Source organism: Gorilla gorilla, chromosome 5 (genome assembly GCF_029281585.2).
Source record: "Gorilla gorilla gorilla isolate KB3781 chromosome 5, NHGRI_mGorGor1-v2.1_pri, whole genome shotgun sequence".
NCBI lineage: Eukaryota > Metazoa > Chordata > Mammalia > Primates > Hominidae > Gorilla > Gorilla gorilla.
The window spans coordinates 113,752,568-113,771,434 of record NC_073229.2 but is presented as its reverse complement, the minus strand read 5'-3'; the positions used below and the strand labels follow the sequence as shown (position 1 = coordinate 113,771,434).

General features: G+C 45.1%; 1 protein-coding gene across 22 annotated transcripts in view; it reads right to left on the bottom strand.

Annotated features, from left to right (window-relative positions):
* The window catches only part of ANKRD6 (ankyrin repeat domain 6), a 66,928-nt gene that overhangs the window by 18,247 nt on the left and 29,814 nt on the right, over positions 1-18,867 (bottom strand). For 5 of the 22 annotated variants that reach the window (XM_055391828.2, XM_055391831.2, XM_063707772.1 and 2 more), the window contains exons 1-5: positions 17,107-17,205; positions 14,692-15,030; positions 9,989-10,087; positions 7,012-7,110; positions 861-959 (exon numbers count right to left, since the gene is read on the bottom strand). In XM_055391828.2, coding sequence (XP_055247803.1) covers positions 861-959; positions 7,012-7,110; positions 9,989-10,087; positions 14,692-14,985 — 591 coding nt within the window. In that variant the 5' untranslated portion in view covers positions 14,986-15,030; positions 17,107-17,205. Of the gene's footprint in view, positions 1-860; positions 960-7,011; positions 7,111-9,988; positions 10,088-14,691; positions 15,031-17,106; positions 17,206-18,867 lie in introns of those variants that run through there. The other 17 variants (XM_055391829.2, XM_019029879.3, XM_055391832.1 and 14 more) reach the window with 7 other exon arrangements.

Genomic DNA, 18,867 nt, shown 5'->3' with positions numbered 1-18,867 from the left:
AAGCAATCACTGGGAGCAAAAAAAGGGTATGAAGAAAAACTCAGGGGCAGGATGCTCAGTAAGCACAACAGGCAGAACCCTGTTCCCAGAAAGACAATAAAGAACTAGAGACAAAAAGCTGCCTGCAGTGTTTTCTTGCCATTTCCATTCTAGCTCCGCCTGGAGAACACTGGCCACTAGGCATACTTTTCTCCCCTGCATTAAGACGGAACCAAGCTCAAAGCTGAGGTTCAGAGCATTAGATGAGTCTACCCCAAACAGGGAGACCCTCACCTGAGGACACTTTAGAAAGAAGCCTCAGACTTATTTATTTATTTAGCCAACGTGGCTAAGGCAGGGGATTTATAAAGGAAATACAGCTTCTTTGTGAAGAAGCGATACCCATGTAACCTTTCCAGTCAGCTCATCCCAAGGACGCCTCAGTCATCAGTAGGACCTGCTCACTATAGATGCTGGGCCTGGGGCATTAGAGGCCCTCCCCTGTAAATGGCACCAGCTCATATTTGCTGATAATAGTACAACACTCAACACTCTATGTGGGTAGAGACTTTCTTAAAACATTAACTGGTTTCCTAGTCTGTAATTGGCCAGACACGTACTGTGAGAAATGATAAACCAAAGATGAGGCATGAAGGGAAAATAATGGGAGAAAAGCAGTATTTCCAAGTCTTTTGATTCTTCTTCTCATGTGCCTGAATGATCCCTTAGAAACTTGCCAAAAAAAGAACACTTTAGAGACAGTCCCCAAATACTTTTTACATTTTAATTTCTAGATGTTAAGGTTCAAGTATGCTCATGAAGTTATTTTCTGAAGTGACACAAGAAAGAGAGAACGTGAGAATCTGGTTTTGTTCACCCACATTATTTTTGAGGTCAGCGCGGGACCCGGCCAGCAGGAGGACGCGCGTGCTCTGGGAGTGGCTGTTCTGGCAGGCCAGGTGCAGAGCTGTGTTCCCCGCCTTGGAGAGAGGCAGAGAGAGGGAGGACATATTAGCAACATGCTTCCGCACAGACTTGCATGCCTTGCAGAGGGGCAGTACTTACTCGGGGGAAAAGGCAACGCTCACATTCTCTGCCTCTTGCCCGATGGTTTCAGTGGGGATGCTTCAGAGGTAGGAACATTTAATTTGGAGTCTGAACAGGCAGAAGAGTCCTATTTGTCATAAAACCTTGGTTCCAAGTCCTGGCTCTGCAACTTACTAACTAAAAGCCAGCCTTTTCAAATGCTCAAATTCCTTACCTGGGAAATGGAGCATGACCCCCACATCCTAAAACTATGGGGATTGACTCAGAGTGTCTAGGAAGGTGTTTTCTTAACACACAATGCTGGACACATGCACAGTACTCAATTCCTATCAGATGACTTCCTGCCCCACATGGGCAATAGCTGTGGTTACAATCCTGCCAATGGTGGGCTAAAAAAAGTAAAACTAGCCACTTCCTGGAAGGGCAGGCTAATGCAACTGAGATATTTAACTTGTTAGCCTTTTTCAAGTCACCCATTCTTGTATTTTTCTTGAAACATCAAAATTTTAACTATGGACACCAGGCCCTGCCTTTCGGGCAGTACAGTTGCATCTATCACTTAGGACACAGATTGAGACCCTCTTGCTTTTTGGGTCCTTCTTGTTTTTGAGAACCTCAACAAACCACATCACAATGACAACCAAGGGTCAGAATAAGGTCCATAGCAATACTGCAGGAAAAAATTGCAGGACATGAACAGAACTTTTGAGTCTATGGGAGTAGGGCATGTGAGGCCGCTGATAACCCCTAGAAAAGTAACAAGAAAACAAGGCCGTGTGATAGGTGACATTGTGTCATCCAAGAGCCTGCAAGCACTCAGGAGGTTAAACACAGAAGCTCCGCATTGGTTCTGCTGAGCTCAAGTGCTGGGTCAGGCTTTCAGGTGCATGGGCTCAGAGCATTACACTGCCTGTTCATTGCTTCTCCCTCACCTAGTTCACACCCTTCTGGATCTCACAGTCCTGGCTGCCGATACTCCAGTATATCAGATTCCTGATCTTTTAAAAAGAGAAATGAGTTAAGAAAAAAAAATAGAGGAATACTGGATGCAGCCAGTTTACTTATCCCCCTTCTCTTCACCTTAGCTCCAACCAGCCCTGGTGGACCTTTTGTCTCACTTTTACCTCCAGGCACAGGGAGGATTACGGGCCTGAGGTTCTAGCAGGCTCGCTGGTTCTCAACCCTTGGGTGCACATTAGAATCACCTGGGGAAGCTTTCAAACCAGCCCTGTGCACAGCCACAACCGTTCTAGGGACTCTGATTTATGTGGCCTTGGGGATGGGTATCCAGCATCCCTATCTTAGTACTGAAAGTCCCACATTCCGGGAAACCCTTTAGCCCAGGGCAAACTGGGACAGTCCATCACCCCAGGCCTGGTCTTCAGGTTTGTTTTTTTTTTAAGTTTTGTTTTTTTTCCTTTTTCGTTTGTTTATAGTTCCCCAGGAGGGTCTAATGTGCAGCCAGGTGGAGAACCACTGCTAGTTTAGTTCTCAGCAACAAGAGGTCTGCCCAGGTTTTAAAAACCCTACTCTCAAGTTGTCTGCAAGTTATGGGCTTCATGGCAACCACTAAATACGTGTTGAATACATGAGTGAAATGAAAGAAATCTGATGCCTCTAGAAATAGATCATACCAAAGCTTATATTGCCAATAAGGAAATATCAATGATGTGGAAAAGCATTTGCATCAAGAAAATTAAAAACCATAGGTTTGGATAAACAAATTGTGGTAGATCCACACATGGAATACTCCTCAGCAATAAAGAGGCGTGAACCATTCCTCCATGTAACGACACGGAGGAATCTCAAAAACATTATGCTAAGTTTGAGAAGCCACACACAGAAGGCCGCATACTGTATGATTCCATTTACATGACCTTTATGAACAAGCAAAACAGATCCGTGGTTGCCTGGGGCTGGGAGAGGGTGACTGGGGGCCTGCCACCAGAGGGCGCAAAGGAACTTTAAAGGGCAATGGAAACATTCTGTATCTTATGGTGGGGGTTACACAACCGCATACATTTGTCAAAACTCACACAACAGCGTGACTTCATACCTATATCTCAAAACCTGACATTAGAAAATGTGACCTAGGGTAGATATATATGTAGCAGGCATTTTTCCCCACCCTGAGTAGTGGGTACTGATTTCCCAGACAGGAGCTGCTATATCTGCTGAGTAAGAAGGATCTTTCCACGGGCTATGGCTGGTACAAAATGTCCCTCCCTTTGAGACGCATGAGTTTCCTGACCTGTCCTTCTGAAGCCATTTTATTTACACAGAAAGAATTTGTGGGCGGGGTGCAGTGGTTCACGCCTGTAATCCATCACCTTGGGAGGCCGAGGTGGGTGGATCACAAGATCAAGAGATCAAGACCATCCCGGCCAACATGGTGAAACCTCGTCTCTACTAAAAATACAAAAATTAGCTGTGCATGGTGGTGTGTGCCTGTAGTCTCAGCTACTCAGGAGGCTGAGGCAGCGTAATAGCTTAAACCCGGGAGGCAGAGGTTTCAGCAAGCCGAGATCGCACTCCAGCCTGGCAACAGAGTGAGACTCTGTCTCAAAACAAACAAAAAAACGTGGTGATTACAGGCCGGGTTCAGTGGCTCACTCCTGTAATCCCAGCACTTTGGGAGGCCAAGGTGAGTGGATCACCTGAGGTCAGGATTTCAAAACCAGTCTGGCCAACATGGTGAAACCCTGTCTCTACTAAAAATACAAAAATTAGCTGAGCGTGATTGCACGTGCCTGTAATCCCAGCTACTCGGGAGGGTGAGGCAGGAGAATCGCTTGAACCCGGGAGGCGGAGGTTGCAGTGAGCCGAGATTGAGCCATTGCACTCCAGCCTGGGCAACAAGAGTGAAACTCTGTCTCAAAAAGAAAAAAAAAGTGACTACACACCATCAACTCCTGTTCCAGACCATGTGCATTTTGAAGAAATGGGCAGCCACCCGCCTCCTGAGCAGTGAGCCAGGCACTACCGGCAATATTACCGTACGTAGCTTGCTGCTCTCAGACCTCAAGCTTTTGATCCATGAGGGAACCATGAAAAATATGAACTAGGAAACGACAGCACAAAGCTGCATGCGGTGCCAAGGGAGAGTTGCAGAAGCAGCCCAGTGGGTCTTCGGGGAGGGAGAGGGCCTGGGGCCAGGTTGGAGGTCTATAGGCAGGAATGAGAAGCAGGCCAGTGAGCCCCACTCTGAGGGCACAGGAGGCGCTCTAGGGGAAAGGAGCCAGGAGGAACTCCAGAGGTGGGCCGGCAGAGGCTTATAGACAGTGTCAGGCAGGAGCTTTATGGGAAGGTCGCTGAGCAGAGGAAGAGCAGGATGAAAGGAGGGACTAGATTTGAGCCTGCCAATCTGCTTGAGGCATCTGAAATAATCCAGGGCATGCTTAAGCATGGAAAGAGGAACAGGTGTGAGACTTGAAGATGTCCTAAGATGTAATGAGGGACTGGAGAGGGGAGACGGATAAAAATGACGAAGGCATGGCTTGCTTAACTATGCTCTCTAATGAATCAATGGAAAAGTAGTGAGAGCCAGGAGATTTCACCGGAGGGCAAAGCCACTGAGGTGGGTTCTCTTGCTCCCACAGAGATTACGTTCACAAAGGAGTTTCAGGCTGTCATTTCTATTTCCTGCAGCATGCAAGGTCTGGAGAAGTCACTTCATTGATGGGGTACATTTCTATAGCTTGATTTGCCTGGCATTGCTGTTGAAGATCTTGTATGCAGATGTCTGTGTGTCATAAGCTAGAGATACTACGGTTTCAGATTTGACTTGGCCATGAAATTGTACATATATATATATATATATATATAGTGTGTGTGTGTGTGTGTGTGTGTGTGTGTGTGTGTGTGTGTGTGTATTAGGGAGGGTACTTACTGCTGCCCATTGTCCCCAGGCTACTGCCACCTAGAACCCCATTCTAGCCCACCTGATTCATTATCCTACCACTATTAGCTGAAGCTACCACTCTGTGATGTGGCAGTGCACTGTGGGAAATTCTCAGGCCCCTGCTACAGACCCAATCTGGCCATCCAGGGAAAGAAAAGAGGGTAAGCCCTTTTATGACCCTTCTTACCTCAACTGCAAATATCTCCAGAGTACTGATAACGCTTTTTTATTTTTGAAATAAAATATATCTCTTGGCATGGACACAGTGGCTCACGCCTGTAATCCCAACACTTTGGGAGGCCGAGGTGGGCAGATCACGGGGTCAGGAGTTCAAGACCAGCCTGGCCAACATGGTGAAACCCCATCTCTACTAAAAATAGAAAAATTAGCCGGGCGTGGGGGCACATGCCCAGCTACTTAGGAGGCTGAGGCAGGAGAATCGCTTGAACTCAGGAGGCAGAGGTTGCAATAAGCCGACAGTGTGCCATTGCACTCCAGCCTGGGTGACAGAGGGAGATTCTGTATCCAAAAAAAAAGTCTCTTCTCTCAATTGTAAAAGAAATAATGGGTTCATTTTGGAAAATTTGGGAAAGGTACAAAAATAAAAATCAATCTTAGCCTCAATTCCCAGAGATAACCACTGTTAATATTCTGATGATATTCTTCTGTGCTTAAATTTTTAAATACACAAATTTATATTAAGCACTGGGACATGTACTATATATGATCTTATATCTCTTTGTGATGTTCTTTAACAGTGGAAAGCATTATTTTCAAAACTACGATTTTAATATTAATTATATTCCACTGTATGAATGAACCATAATTCTAAGTCTCCCTCCCCACAGTTAAAAAATATAACTACTGCTGTCATGAACATCTTTGTCGGTAAAATTTTACTGGTTTTATTGCTTATTTTTTTCTTTTCCATATTTCATTTCAATAGCAGGTTTTATTACCTTTTTAGGATAGAGTCCAAGAAAGGTAGGTACCAAGTAAAAAGGACTTTTTTTTTTTTTTTTTTTGATACCGGGTCTCACTCTGTCACCCAAGCTGTAGTACAGTGGCACGAACTAAGCTCACTGCAACTTCCGCCTACCAGGTTCAAGCGATTCTTGTGTCTCAGCCTTCCGAGTAGCTGAGATGACGGCATGCACCATCACACCCAGCTAATTTTTTGTATTTTTAGTAGAAACAGGGTTTCACCATGTTGGCCAGGCTGGTCTTGAATGCCTGGTCTCAAGTGATCCGCCTGCCTCAGCCTCCTAAAAGTTTGGGATTACAGGCATAAGCCACTGCACCTGGCCAAAAAAGGACCACCCCCCGCCCCCACCTGCCCCCACGACAGTCTCTCACTCTGTGCCCAGGCTGGAGTGCAGTGGTGCAATCTTGGCTCACTGTAACCTCTGCTTCCTAGGTTCAAGCGATTCTCCTGCCTCAGCCTCCCAAGTAGCTGGGACTACAGGCATGAGCCACCATTCCCGGATAATTTTTGTATTTTTATTAGAGATGGGGTTTCACCATGTTGGCCAGGCTGGTCTCAAACCCTTGACCTCAGGTGATCCACCCACCTCGGCCACCCAAAGTGCTGTGATTACAGGTGTGAGCCACCATGCCAGGCCAAAAAAGGACCATTTTAAGGCTCCTGATTTGTTTTGCCAAATTGTCTCCCAAAGGTGGCTATTCACTTTCCCAGAAGCATGTAGGGGAGCCCACTTTACTAATTTTCGGTATTAGCATTTTAAAGTTCTTTTGCTGATTTTTTTAATGCCAACTCCATTGCCATATTTTTTGAATACAAAAAAACTATGGGACAGTAATTGCATGTAGATTCCTAGCAGCAGTCAGGGGCCTCTCACATAAGCAGGGTTTTGGCGCTGTTGGTGCGCTTGCTCCTGACCTGGAATATCAATCAGCTTCTAGCCTTTTCTGCAAATGAAACTTCTGGGCCAAATGGACCCTTCAGGTTCCTCGTGCCACTCTGGGCTCTCACTCTTCTCACTGGAAGAAGGCTCCCACAGGGGGAGAAACCCACAGCCATCCTCACCTGTGAATGAGGCATTCTAGCACCTGCCAGGCCTCACCTTGTTCTTGGCAAGCACGTTGGCTCCTGCTTTAACGAGCAGCTTGGCTGACTGGCTGAAACCATGCCAGGATGCTTCATGCAAGGCTGTATTCCCATCCTAAGGAAGACACACAGGTGGGAAAGGCACATTACCCAAGACCTAATTCTTCTCGTTATGATCAATACATCACAGTGGATTTTTACGGAACACCAGAGGGCCTTTCTCAAATGGACTTTCTCATCTGAGCCACAGACTACAGAAGATGATTTGAGTGGTAAGTTTCTCCATTATCCCAGAAATGATACATAAAAAGAACCATTCTAGATGCACAGAAGAGAAATGAATCCATGACGAACCATGGATGATTGTTCATAAGGCATTAGAGGTTAAGTCTCTCTAGGAACCCCAGTTGAGAGAGGCTCTAGGCCCCATCCACAGCTCTCGTTTAACAGAAAGCAACATCAGGATAGCATGCCATCTATTTCTTCCCACCTCCACCACCCTTAGAGTCTGCTCTGCTCCTGGAATCAGAGAGAACCCTGCAAAGATCAGGCAAAGGAAGAGGCCATCTTCATAAGATTCAGGGGCCTGATCGATTCCCCAACTTTTTTTCACTGAAACTTAATCTCACCCACCTTAATTCAAAAGCCTCAGGGCCCCAAACAAATAATGAACAGGGACTGAGGAAACAGTGATTTGGAAATAAAACAAACAACTATCCTCAATGTGTGGCCTTTATTTTTTGAGACAGTCTTGTTCTGTCACCTAGAGTGGAGTGCAGTGGTGTGATCTCGGCTCACTGCCACCTCTGCCTCCAGAGTTCAAGCGATTCTCCTGCCTTAGCCTCCCAAGTAGCTGGAATTACAGACATGCACCACTATGCCTTGCTAATTTTTGTATTTTTAGTAGAGACAGGGTTTCACTATGTTGGCTAGGCTGGTCTTGAACTCCTGACCTCAAGTGATCCACTTGGCTTCCCACAGTGCTGGGATTACAGGCGTGAGCCACTGTGCCCGGCCTAATGTGTTGCTTTTAAATAGAAGTCATTTAATGAACATAGCTCATATTTGCTTAGCTTACTATTTTAAACAAAGAAATATCATTAAGTGCAATGAATTGAGTGGGGTGGGGGCGGGAAGGCAGGAGTTCCAGGGAGGGAAGAGCCCGGAGAAGGAAGGGTGCGGGGCAATCAGCAGAGGTCAGCGCAGGTGCATTCTCCAATTACATCCAGGCTCTGGCTTCAGCTTTAACTCAACCACATTCATGCCCCTAGAAACAGCTAAAAATAAAGGCCTAACACAGCTGACCTCCACAAGGGGAAGTCTAGGGTCTCAAAGGCCAGGGGATGGGGTGGTTGCTGGGAACTGTATTGGCGGTGTGTGGCCCGGGCAGTGGGACTGACTGCAGAAGGAGGAAGCCAAAGGAAAGGGGGGATGCAGGGGGCAGGGGGCACAGGGTATGGGGCTTCTGGGTGCTGGCAATGAGCTGCTTCTTGAGCTGGGTGCTCACACAGGTGTGTTCTGCTAGTGAAATTCAACAAGCTGCACACTTATTTGTCCACTTTTCTGTATGTATATTATACTTTAATGAAAAGTTATTTTTAAAAAGTAAAGCAGAGTTCTTCCCAGCATAGCCTCTCTAAAGAAAAAAAAAAAAGTAAGCAGAGGCTGAATTGCACTTAATTGTGAAGTTTTGTAAGATTGTTTGAAAATTTAAAAACATTAGGTTAATATGTAAGAAGTCATTAGGATTCCTTAAATCATCAATTTTTCTTTTTTTTTTTTTTTTTTGAGACAGAGTTTCGCTCTTGTTGCCCAAGCTGGAATGCAATGGCGTGACCTCGGCTCACTGCAACCTCCACCTCCCGGGTTCAAGCGATTCTCCTGCCTCAGCCTCCCAAGTAGCTGAGTTTACAGGCATGCGCCACCATGCCCTGCTAATTTTTTGTATTTTTAGTAGAAACGGGGTTTCACCATGTTAGCCAGGCTGGTCTCGAACTCCTGACCTCAGGTGATCTGCCCGCCTTGGCCTCCCAAAGTGTTGGGATTATAGGCATGAACCACTGCACCTGGCCAATTTTGCTATCTATCTATCAATCTTATTTATTTATTTGTTAAGAGACAAGGTCTCACTCTGTCGTCCAGGCTGGAATGCAGTGATGCAGTCACGGCTCACTGCAGCTTCAACCTCCTGGGCTTAGCAATCCTCCCATCTCAGCTTCCTGAGTAGCTGGGACTACAGGTGTGTACACTACCACGCCTTGCTAATATATATTTTGTTAATTTTCAAATTTTTTGTGGAGACAGTGGTTTGTTATGTTGACTAGGCTGGTCTTGAAGTCCTGGCCTCGAGCAATCCTCCCACCTTAGCCTCCCAAAGTGCTAGGATTATAGGCGTGAGCCACTGTGTTTGGCCCAGTTGAGCTTACTTTTTTTTCCCTGCAATATAGTTTAAAGAAATTAACTTGCTCACTTATCTAAGAAAGTAAAGAGAAAGTCTGGGGGCACATCCCTTACCCCCCCACCCAGGCCTACATAGGTCCTTATTTCTAGATTTTTTTCTTTACCATTTAAGATTTATGTGGTTGTCACTGGTGCCATAGAACAAGGAAAAAGATTTTTAAAAAATACAATTGGCAGCTGGGCACAATGGCTCATGCCAGCATTTTGGGAGGATGAGGTGGGAGGAGCACTTGAGCCCAGGAGTTCCAGGTGCAGTGAGCTATGATCATGCCATTGCACTCCAGCCTGGGCAACAGAGTGAGACCCTCTCTCCAAAAAAAAAAAAAAAAAAAAAAAAAAATTACAATTGGCTGGGATACCAGATAGTGTTTCAAAGGAATTTTAGGCTGATTTAATCATGTTAAATCATAAGTGGTAAGACAGGAATTATAATACCTCAAGGACTCAAAAGTTTCCAGAGCGGGCTCCTCCAGCTCCCCTGAGCCACTGGCTTCCCTTGCCTTGGGGAGTAAGGAAGCTCAGTGTCCACTCACCTTGTCTTGTCTGTCCAGGGCACACCCTTCGTGGATGAGCGCCGCGATGATCTCCGTGTTCCCCACCACTGTGGCCCGGTGCAAGGCGGTCTGGTCCCCCTGCAAAGTGACACAAAGGCAGGAACAGCAGTCAGCTCCCCTGCACCCCCTGCTTGCACTACTCACTTGACACTTGGACACAAGGACCCCTCCCGTCCCCACACAGAGCAGAGCGGTTATTCGCAGAAGGGCTTGGTTACCACAGGCAAGGCGGGCTTTGTGGTCTTGTTAGTAGACAATGCACGCTGGCAGAGAAATTTTGTTCATAAATTAAGAGGGGGACCTTAAGCTGACAGCAAGAATAGCCCTCGGCCACAGAGCCAACCTCAAAATGAGGGTCAGGCTCTCTCCTGCCATCCAGGGGTTATGACTATCACAGGTGTGAAGAGTGGGTGTGAGGGCAGGTGTGTGCTATGCAATTAAAGCAGCAATGCCTGGAATCTCTACTGCCTGCCGAGTTTCCAGCTTGCAGGGGGACCACTGTCCAGCTCTGCCAGTTAGCAGCACTCATGATTTGATGACAGGCAGGTCATTTGTTCATTGACCTGTACTAGTCAACAGCAATGCAGGGGTTTGCCCTATTTCATGTGAGGACTCCAGGGACTGCAGCTATCACTGCATATTTCTAAGAAGCCTCTTCAGAGAGTTCATGACAACATCCTCACTGATTTATGCTGCATTCTGAGCCCTCTTCTCTGTGATCGGATTCCTGTGATTGCCGGCCATTGTTCTCCTTTAGGCGCCAAAGGGAACTTGACTCTTCCTAATTGCAGTTGAGTGAAGGATGAAACACTCCCAGAGGTAAGCAGGTCAAGACTGTAACAGGGGAGTTCTGAAGTCTCTAAGAGCACCCTTTATTTCTGACAGGTCCTCAGGAAGCTAAGTTGAGGTAAATCAAGCTGAGCCTGTGGTCCAGCCTTGAAAGGGAGGATGGGTGGGCAGTGTGGAAATGTTCTGGTGGAAAGCAATGAGCACGAGACAAGGGGTCAGGAGGCCTGGGCTGTGCATGGCTTGCTAGAAGCCTGTCACCCTGCTGGACCTCAGGTGTGTCACCCTGGATGATCCCAGGGTCCCTCCATTCCCTTCTTGGATTCTATGATGTGGTTGGTCAGAGTTTTGTGAAGTTTCCTGGCAGAGCACCAGAGGGGCAAAGAAAACATTCTGGGGCGTCCCTGGTGCTTGGCCCAAAAGAGGACAGAGGCCATCATAAGATAAAACAGATTTTTTAAAAGAAGGATGCACTGCTACCTATAAACAACCTTAACGAAATACTGATTCTACTTACTAAACTCCCCAGATCTGTAACAAACAATGCACATTAAAAACATGTAATCTGAAACAAAGTTCTAAAGATAGATGGTGGTGATGGTTGCACAACAATGTGAGTGTACTTAATGCCACTGAACCGTATACGTAAATATGTTCAGACAGTAAATTTAATGCTATGTATATTTTATTACAATAAAAAATCCTAGTTAAAACTCAAAATTGCTTTCTTAAAATTAAAAAGTCTCCCTTTAAAAATCCATGAAAGGATTTTTCTCTTTTAACTTTTTATACTTTTTAATATTTTCCAGCTTTTTATATTTAACACGGATAACTTTTAGCATCAGGAAAAACCGCTACTTATTAGAAGTCTGAGCAGAAACAATACCCCAGTAACAGGACTGTCCCTGTCACAGACTCTCTTCCCACTGTTCATTTGTGGAACGTAAGGAATTTCTGCAGTGAGGCGGGGTCAGGACACTGAGGACAGGTCACTGTCCTCAGCACTGCCACCACCGACCTCCCCCTTCAGCATCCTAAACTATTATTCCTGTCATCAGTTAGGTTCAGGCTGGTTTTCTTCTCATCCACCTTCCCAGACCCCTTATTCAAAGAGAACCCTTGTAGTGGTTAAAAAAAGAATGTGGCCGCTGGGTCAGTGGCTGCAGGAGGTAGGCTGTGCCATTTGCGCTGTCTACCTCAGACCTCTTAGAAAGCAGTTCTAGACAAGGAAACTAGTAATCATATGAGATACTGCCCAAGTCTCAACTTTTTGTTTTTGTTTAGAGACAGAGTCTCGCCCTGTCGCCCAGGCTGGAGTGCAGTGGCGCCATCTTGGTTCACTGCAACCTCTGCCTCCCAGGTTCAAGCGATTCTTCTGCCTCAGCCTCCAGAGTAGCTGGGATTACAGACACTTGCCACCATGCCTGGCTAATTTTTTTTTTATATTTTTAGTAGAGACAAGGTGTCACCATGTTGGCCAGGCTGGACTTGAACTCCTGGCCTCAAGTGATCTGCCCACCTCCGCCTCCCAAAGTGTTGGGATTACAGGCGCGAGCCATCGTGCCTGGCCCCACGTCTCAACTTTTTAAAATTTCCATAAGATTTCCAAGACTTCCCATTTCTCTATCAGAATGGTGATGGAATTTCCCAAAATAGGCCTCCAGTGCAATTGATGATTACTGACCTGCTAAGAAAGACGGTGCCCTTCTTACCAAGAACCATGCGACTGCAGCTCATGCTTTCAGGGTAGTGCTGACTTGGTTAGATTTCCACTTCTTACAGGCTTTTTAATATAACCACAAACTACTTACACTCTAGTGCTCTTTGGACCAATAAAAACAACCTTTTTCCAGGACAAAACTTATCACTCTGTATTGTTCATAAAGTATGAGCAACAAGCCCTGAGCATATGGGTCGTGTTAGCCACTCTTGCTGTACAAATTATTTCACGAAGGGCCTTCACTGGATGATACGGCACAGACTAACCTAAGCCTTGGTTTAGGTCAAATATTTTTTATCATGTTTCACAAGCTGCCCTCTAAATGATGAGTTGAGGCATCTTTGGAGCCAGAATGGCACCAAGTTATTTATTACTTGCTTTCATCATCAATCTACTGTATTTGCTTCCTTTGAGAAAATTTTCCTTTGTGAAACTCTAGCTCAATGCAAGCAGCTCAATCTAACTTTCAGTTCAGACCTTAGGAGGAAATTTCCAGACTAGCAAGACTCAAGGAAATCTAATGACTTGTGTGAGGTTGCGGCGAGAACACATATTGTCCTAAGCTGCTGGCAAAGGTCCTGCACACCCCTTCCTCTGGGGGACCTTTTAGCTGTCCTGCCTGTTTCCAGGCCACAGCTCCCCCTCCAGCCGTCCTCTCAGACAGAGACCTCACCGAGAGCCCGGGTCAGATAAACACTGCTGTCAGGCCAGGCTCGGACTCTCCCTACCAAAAGTGGCTGTCCTTGGCTGTACTGCTAGCTGTGCTGACACTAGCTGGAATGGTTCTGGAGGACTGAGCAATATGCTTTCTCAGGCTTTGAAAAACCCGCCGCCCTTCTCAAGTAACCAAGATGAGAATTAAAGGCTCTGAGGTGAGGGACACGAAACATGTAAACAATAGCTGCCTCAGGTTATCATCTCGGATCTATTCTTCCCTAGAATACAACACAAACAATTTAGTACCTTGAGGCCCTCAGTTGAAACAGGGTCAGTTATCTACAGATGGACTCTTTCCTCCTATAAGATTAAAATTTACCATTGAAACATTTCCTCCTTGAAATGACACGAAGAACAAGATGCGGCCTCAATACATACAAGTGGTTACTTTGACATAATTCTTACTTGCATATGATACCTACCTAAGTCAATCATGAAATTCTTAAATGCTGGGAAAAGGTAGAGCACTCTCAACAGTGTTTGCTGAATTATCTATTTGGTGAACATCCATTCATTTTGAGACAGGGTCTCACTCTGTCACCTATGCTAGAGTGCAGTGGCATGATCTCAGCTCACTGCAACCTCCACCTCCCAGGCTCAATCAATCTTCCCACTTCAGCCTCCTGAGTAGCTGGGACCACAGGCATTTGCCACCATGTCCAGCTAATTTTTTTATTTTTTGTAGAGATGGAGTTTTGCCATGTTGCCCAGGCTGGTCTCCAACTCCTGGGTTCAAGCAATCCTTCCTCCACAGCCACGCAAAGCACTGGGATTACAGGTGTGAGCCACCAGGCCCGGACTGAATATTTATTGACTCCCTACTATGTGCCAAGTCTAATTCTCTCATTTTATTGATGTCTAATTCTCTCATTTTATTGATAAGCCTAGGACAGCATGCTTGGACCAGAAATCAAATTGTCGAGGCTCTTTGCACTCACCCCAAGCTGCTTCCAACCTGTGAAGTCATTAACCTTAGGACGAGCCTCAGAAAAGGTCAGATGCATCTGTGGGGTTGGGACTGCCTCTTTCATAAAGTAAAGCATAGCCACTAGAGCTGCCCCAAAAGCATTTGTTGAATGATTAACTACAAGAAGCAGAAGGAAAGACGCTGTAGCTGGAAACCTGAAGGGCCTGCAACCTTGCAGTTTGGCACTTTGATTTGGAACATGTTGACCCATTTGCGAAGTACGTGAACTGCCAGCTCTCTGTTTTTCTGAGACAGTGTTTCTCACTTTGGGATTTTAAGAGCTTTGGTGCCTATAAGGTCTAAATCTTTGTTTTGAAATACTGTTATTTTTCTTTCCTACATGGTGAAAAAGAGTGAGTGTAGTGTTGGCAGATTTCAGTCATGCAAGTGTGCAGTGTGCCCCTCTTCAAGAGGAACCACCCCCATGTGGCACAGGCAGACATACTGCAAGGAAGCTCAAGACAGGTTAGGTGTGTAAAGCAAGTTGCTGACCTCTTTTTCTCTCTCTGATCTTCTAGGGTCCTTCCTAACCTTCCCTCTGTGGTTTTTCTTATTTTTGTCTTCTTTCATGGCTTTCACTGTGGCCACAGCATCCTGGACTATTTCTGAGGCGGGAGCTATGTGATTGCTCATTGACCAATCAGAGATGGCATTAGCGCTCCAATGAGAGTTGACACGATTGGAAGGAAGCAAGAAAGAATTTGCTCCTGGAGTTGCATAATCTAAAGAACTGGTTTCCACAGGTTGAAATTCATAATAATCCCACTCCAGGCCACTGGAGGTCATTCTTCAACTAATTCTCAGTTCTTACCATGCCATAAAGATCAGTATCTGTAGAATATGAAGCTAGGAGTAAATTCTTCATATCATTAACATTCTCTGTTTCTACCCACCATCCAAGACAGGTAACTTCTGAGATTTTTTCAAATAACTGATCTCCTAGATTCTTTAAAGGACACACATCAAGAGTTTTCTTCCTTGATTTCTTGCATGTATTTCAAGGCTGGTCATCAACAGCATGGTAAATACACAGAGAACAGGCATGGATCATATTGCTGGCAAATGCATTTCTTCAGAACTAGTGAAGGTCAATTCTACCTTCTCCACTCCAAATTATTTCTTGTTGTTGTATTTTTATTTTAATTTATCTGGGAGAAGCAATATATGCATTGTCTCTCTAGGGCAAGGAAAAGATGCAAGAAAATACCTTCAATAAATAAAAGGGACTCTCTCTGTCTAAAAGTAGAGCTGGCTTTTCTTCTGCTGACACGTCTCACTTTGGCTACCTAAGAAAATTCTTGCCTGTTTCACTTCCTACCTTGCCTGGTATAAACAGCAGCAGTTCTAGGAAATTAGCAAGGCTTTTGCTGCATGAGAACACAGTGATACTTAGAGCCCAGGATGTGAGGCAGGGGTGTCAAGTAGGAATGGGTTAGCATGCCTGGCATTTTGGCCTTGCCACTGTGGCAAGCAAAGCCTTTAATTATGCGAAGAGAAGACCAAATGCATTCCAACATGTTTGCACCAGTAATAACTCAATGCCCCACCTTTTCTGTGGCCAAAATCTTTTCTCTCTCCTTGTATTTTTGTTCCTGTCATCTAAGGATATGATATAGTTGAGAATGTTAGGATGACCATAGTGCAGGAAAATAAAAAAGTATTATGACCTAAGGTAGAAATCAATGGCTTAAAGCTAAATCAACATTTTTTGAAAATAACATCTTTGATGACCCAGCAAGTTCCAGATATAACCAGAGATTTATGAAAGACACTGGATGGCCTTCTGCCCATGCATAAAACAGTCATAGTTATTTCTTTGCAAGTACTGTCCTTCTTACTGTGTGTTTGCCAAGTTTTATGACATTATACACAGATCCAAAGAAAACTAGAAGCACTTTAGTAAACCACACTGTAGCACATCTGAAGATGTGAAATTTGAATCACACTCTATAACTACAGTTATTAAAGGTGAATTTGGAAGAGGTTATAAGTGCAAACACTCCAACATTCTGTGTTCCCCATAAAAGTTCTTATTTCTTAGAGTTCTACTACATGAATTAGTGTTGCAACCATTTCTAAAAATAGTTTTCAACTGTATTATCAAAAGACCTTTTCCTAATAGCTGTTGGAGGACAATTTATATGGTCCTTTCTTAGAGAACCACCTTCTCCAAAGACCCAATAGGGCAGCCCACTGTACTACGTGACTCCACCCCAGCCACTGCTGACTCACTTAGGATTGGCCACTTGATGCCAGAGGAGCCAATCAGAGTCCATCTCTAGATAACCTGAATGAATAGACTCAGAGCTGAGTTGGTTGATGGCCATGTCTCAATAATAGCATGGTGGCAGAGTAAACTCTTTCTGGAGGCCTCCTTTTTCTTAGATTCCATGAGATCTGTGTCTTCCCCCAACTCCCCAACTTGAATAGATCATTTTCCATGTCATATTCACTGACCAAGAGAAATTAAGATGAGAAAAAAATTAAGTTTTTAATCCCCATTTTTTCTCCAACGGTAAATTTGGTCATTGACACACATTTCCGGCAAGTCTTGCCCATACTCACTAATGTGCATGTGTGTGTCTCTTTATGCTGAGACAGGACACAGGCAAAAATCCCCTGAGGCATTTTGTACAATAGAGAGGAAGTGATCACTTGAATAATAGACAGGAAGTGAACCATGATGGAGAACCACCCCACACTCCCAAACTCTAACTTGCTACTGAGAATGGGCCTCAGAGCAGGTCTTCCAGAGGAAGTTCTTGCCGCCACAGAGACCAAGATGCAGCTAAAATGTGCTGGGAGAGCATCTACTACCCTCCCATCTCACAGCTTACACTTTGTGGATTTCTAGCCAGAAAACCTCCCCTGCCAACTCAGCCTGATAGAATGATGGCTTCTACTCACATCATCCTGGACATCAAGGTCGCAGCCAGCCTTCAGCAAGATCTGGACCACAGGAAGATGGCCCTTATTGGCAGCAAGATGCAGGGGAGTCCGGCCATGCTGTGAATGCAAAACGAACAATGATTTCGGAACAAGTCCTCAATGCTACTCCCTTGGGAGACAGAGGGCCTAGAGCAAGGTTTGCACAGGGGCTTTCGGATGATCACTCCCTCCTGCCCCTTTGGACTGGCAGGAGATTCTTATGGGTTAACCAAAATTCAAGTTTGTCTCAGTTAACCTTGGCTATTGTCATTGCAATCAATGAACACGATATGTTCAAAATGTGAAGATTTCCTTTAGTGCATTATTTCTACTCTCCACTCATCAGACTATCAAGTAGCAAAACGAGGGGTTTTGTGCCTTCTCTTAATTTCTCACTGGTGCTAATACTGAGGAATAATGAAGTGGCCATGATGAATCTGGGCAAGAGGTGGGAGAACAGCAAGATGTCATGGTCATCAGCCCCAGAGGAGTCCAGTTAGTAACAGGTGAAAATTAAAACTGTTGATTGAACTGATTAGGAAAGGTTCTTCCTTTTTTTTTTCTTTGAGACAGGGTCTGACTCTCTCACCCAGACTGCAGTGCAGCGACGCCATCTCGGCTCCCCACAACCTCTGCCTCCTGGTTCACTTATTTACTCATCATCTTCTTGATGGGCACCCAGGCTAATGCCAGGCTAACCCAGGCTCAAGCGATTCTCCTGCCTCAGCCTCCCGAGTACCTGGAATTACAGGTGCACACCACTACCACCTAGCTAATTTCTGTATTTCAAGTAGACAGGGTTTCACCATGTTGGCCAGGCTGGTCTTGAACTCCTGACCTCAAATGATCCACCCGCCTTGGCCTCCCAAAGTGCTAGGATTACAGGCATGAGCCACCATGACTGGCCGGTTCTTCCTCTTTTTTTAAAAAAATTCTACGCTGGTTGTAGTAGCTCACACTTGTAATCTCAGCATTTTGGGAGGCTGAAGTGGGAGGATCACTTGATGCCAGGAGTTTGCGATCAGCCTGGGCAACACAGCGAGACCCTATCTCTATAAAAACATTTTCTTTTTTAAAAATTAGCTGGGCATAGTGGCATGTGCCTGTAGTCCCAGCTACCTAGGAGGCTAAGGTGTGAGGATCACTTGAGCCCAGGAGGTCGAGGCTGCAGTGAACTGTGATTGTACCACTGCACTTCAGCCTGGGCAACAGAGCAAGACCCTGCCTTAAAAAACAAACAAACAAAAACACTAAACTGAAATTATGAAGTATTTCAACTACTAAAAAATATAAGTAATATTCTAAACTTCACATAACCACCAACCATTTCAAGAAAAAAAATAAATCATTGACATTCCTCGTGAACAACTCCCAGGTCTCATTTCTCTTCCATTCCCAGAGGTAACCACTCTCTCAAATTTGGTATTCATCACTCCTTTGCTTTTCATTATATTTTTTACTACATGTTTATAGTCAAAGACAATATATATAAACATTGTGTTGCTTGTTTCAAGCCTTAGTTTTTTTTTTTTTCTTTGAGACAGGGTCTCACTCTGCTGCCCAGGCTGGAGTGCAATGGCATGATCATGGCTCACTGCAGCTTCAACCTTTTGGCTCAAGCGATCCTCCCACCTCAGTGTCCTGAGTAGCTGGGACCACAGGCATGTGTCACCATGCCCAGCCAATTTTTTCAATTTTTTTGTAGAGATGGGGTTTCACCATGTTGCTTAGGCTGGTCTT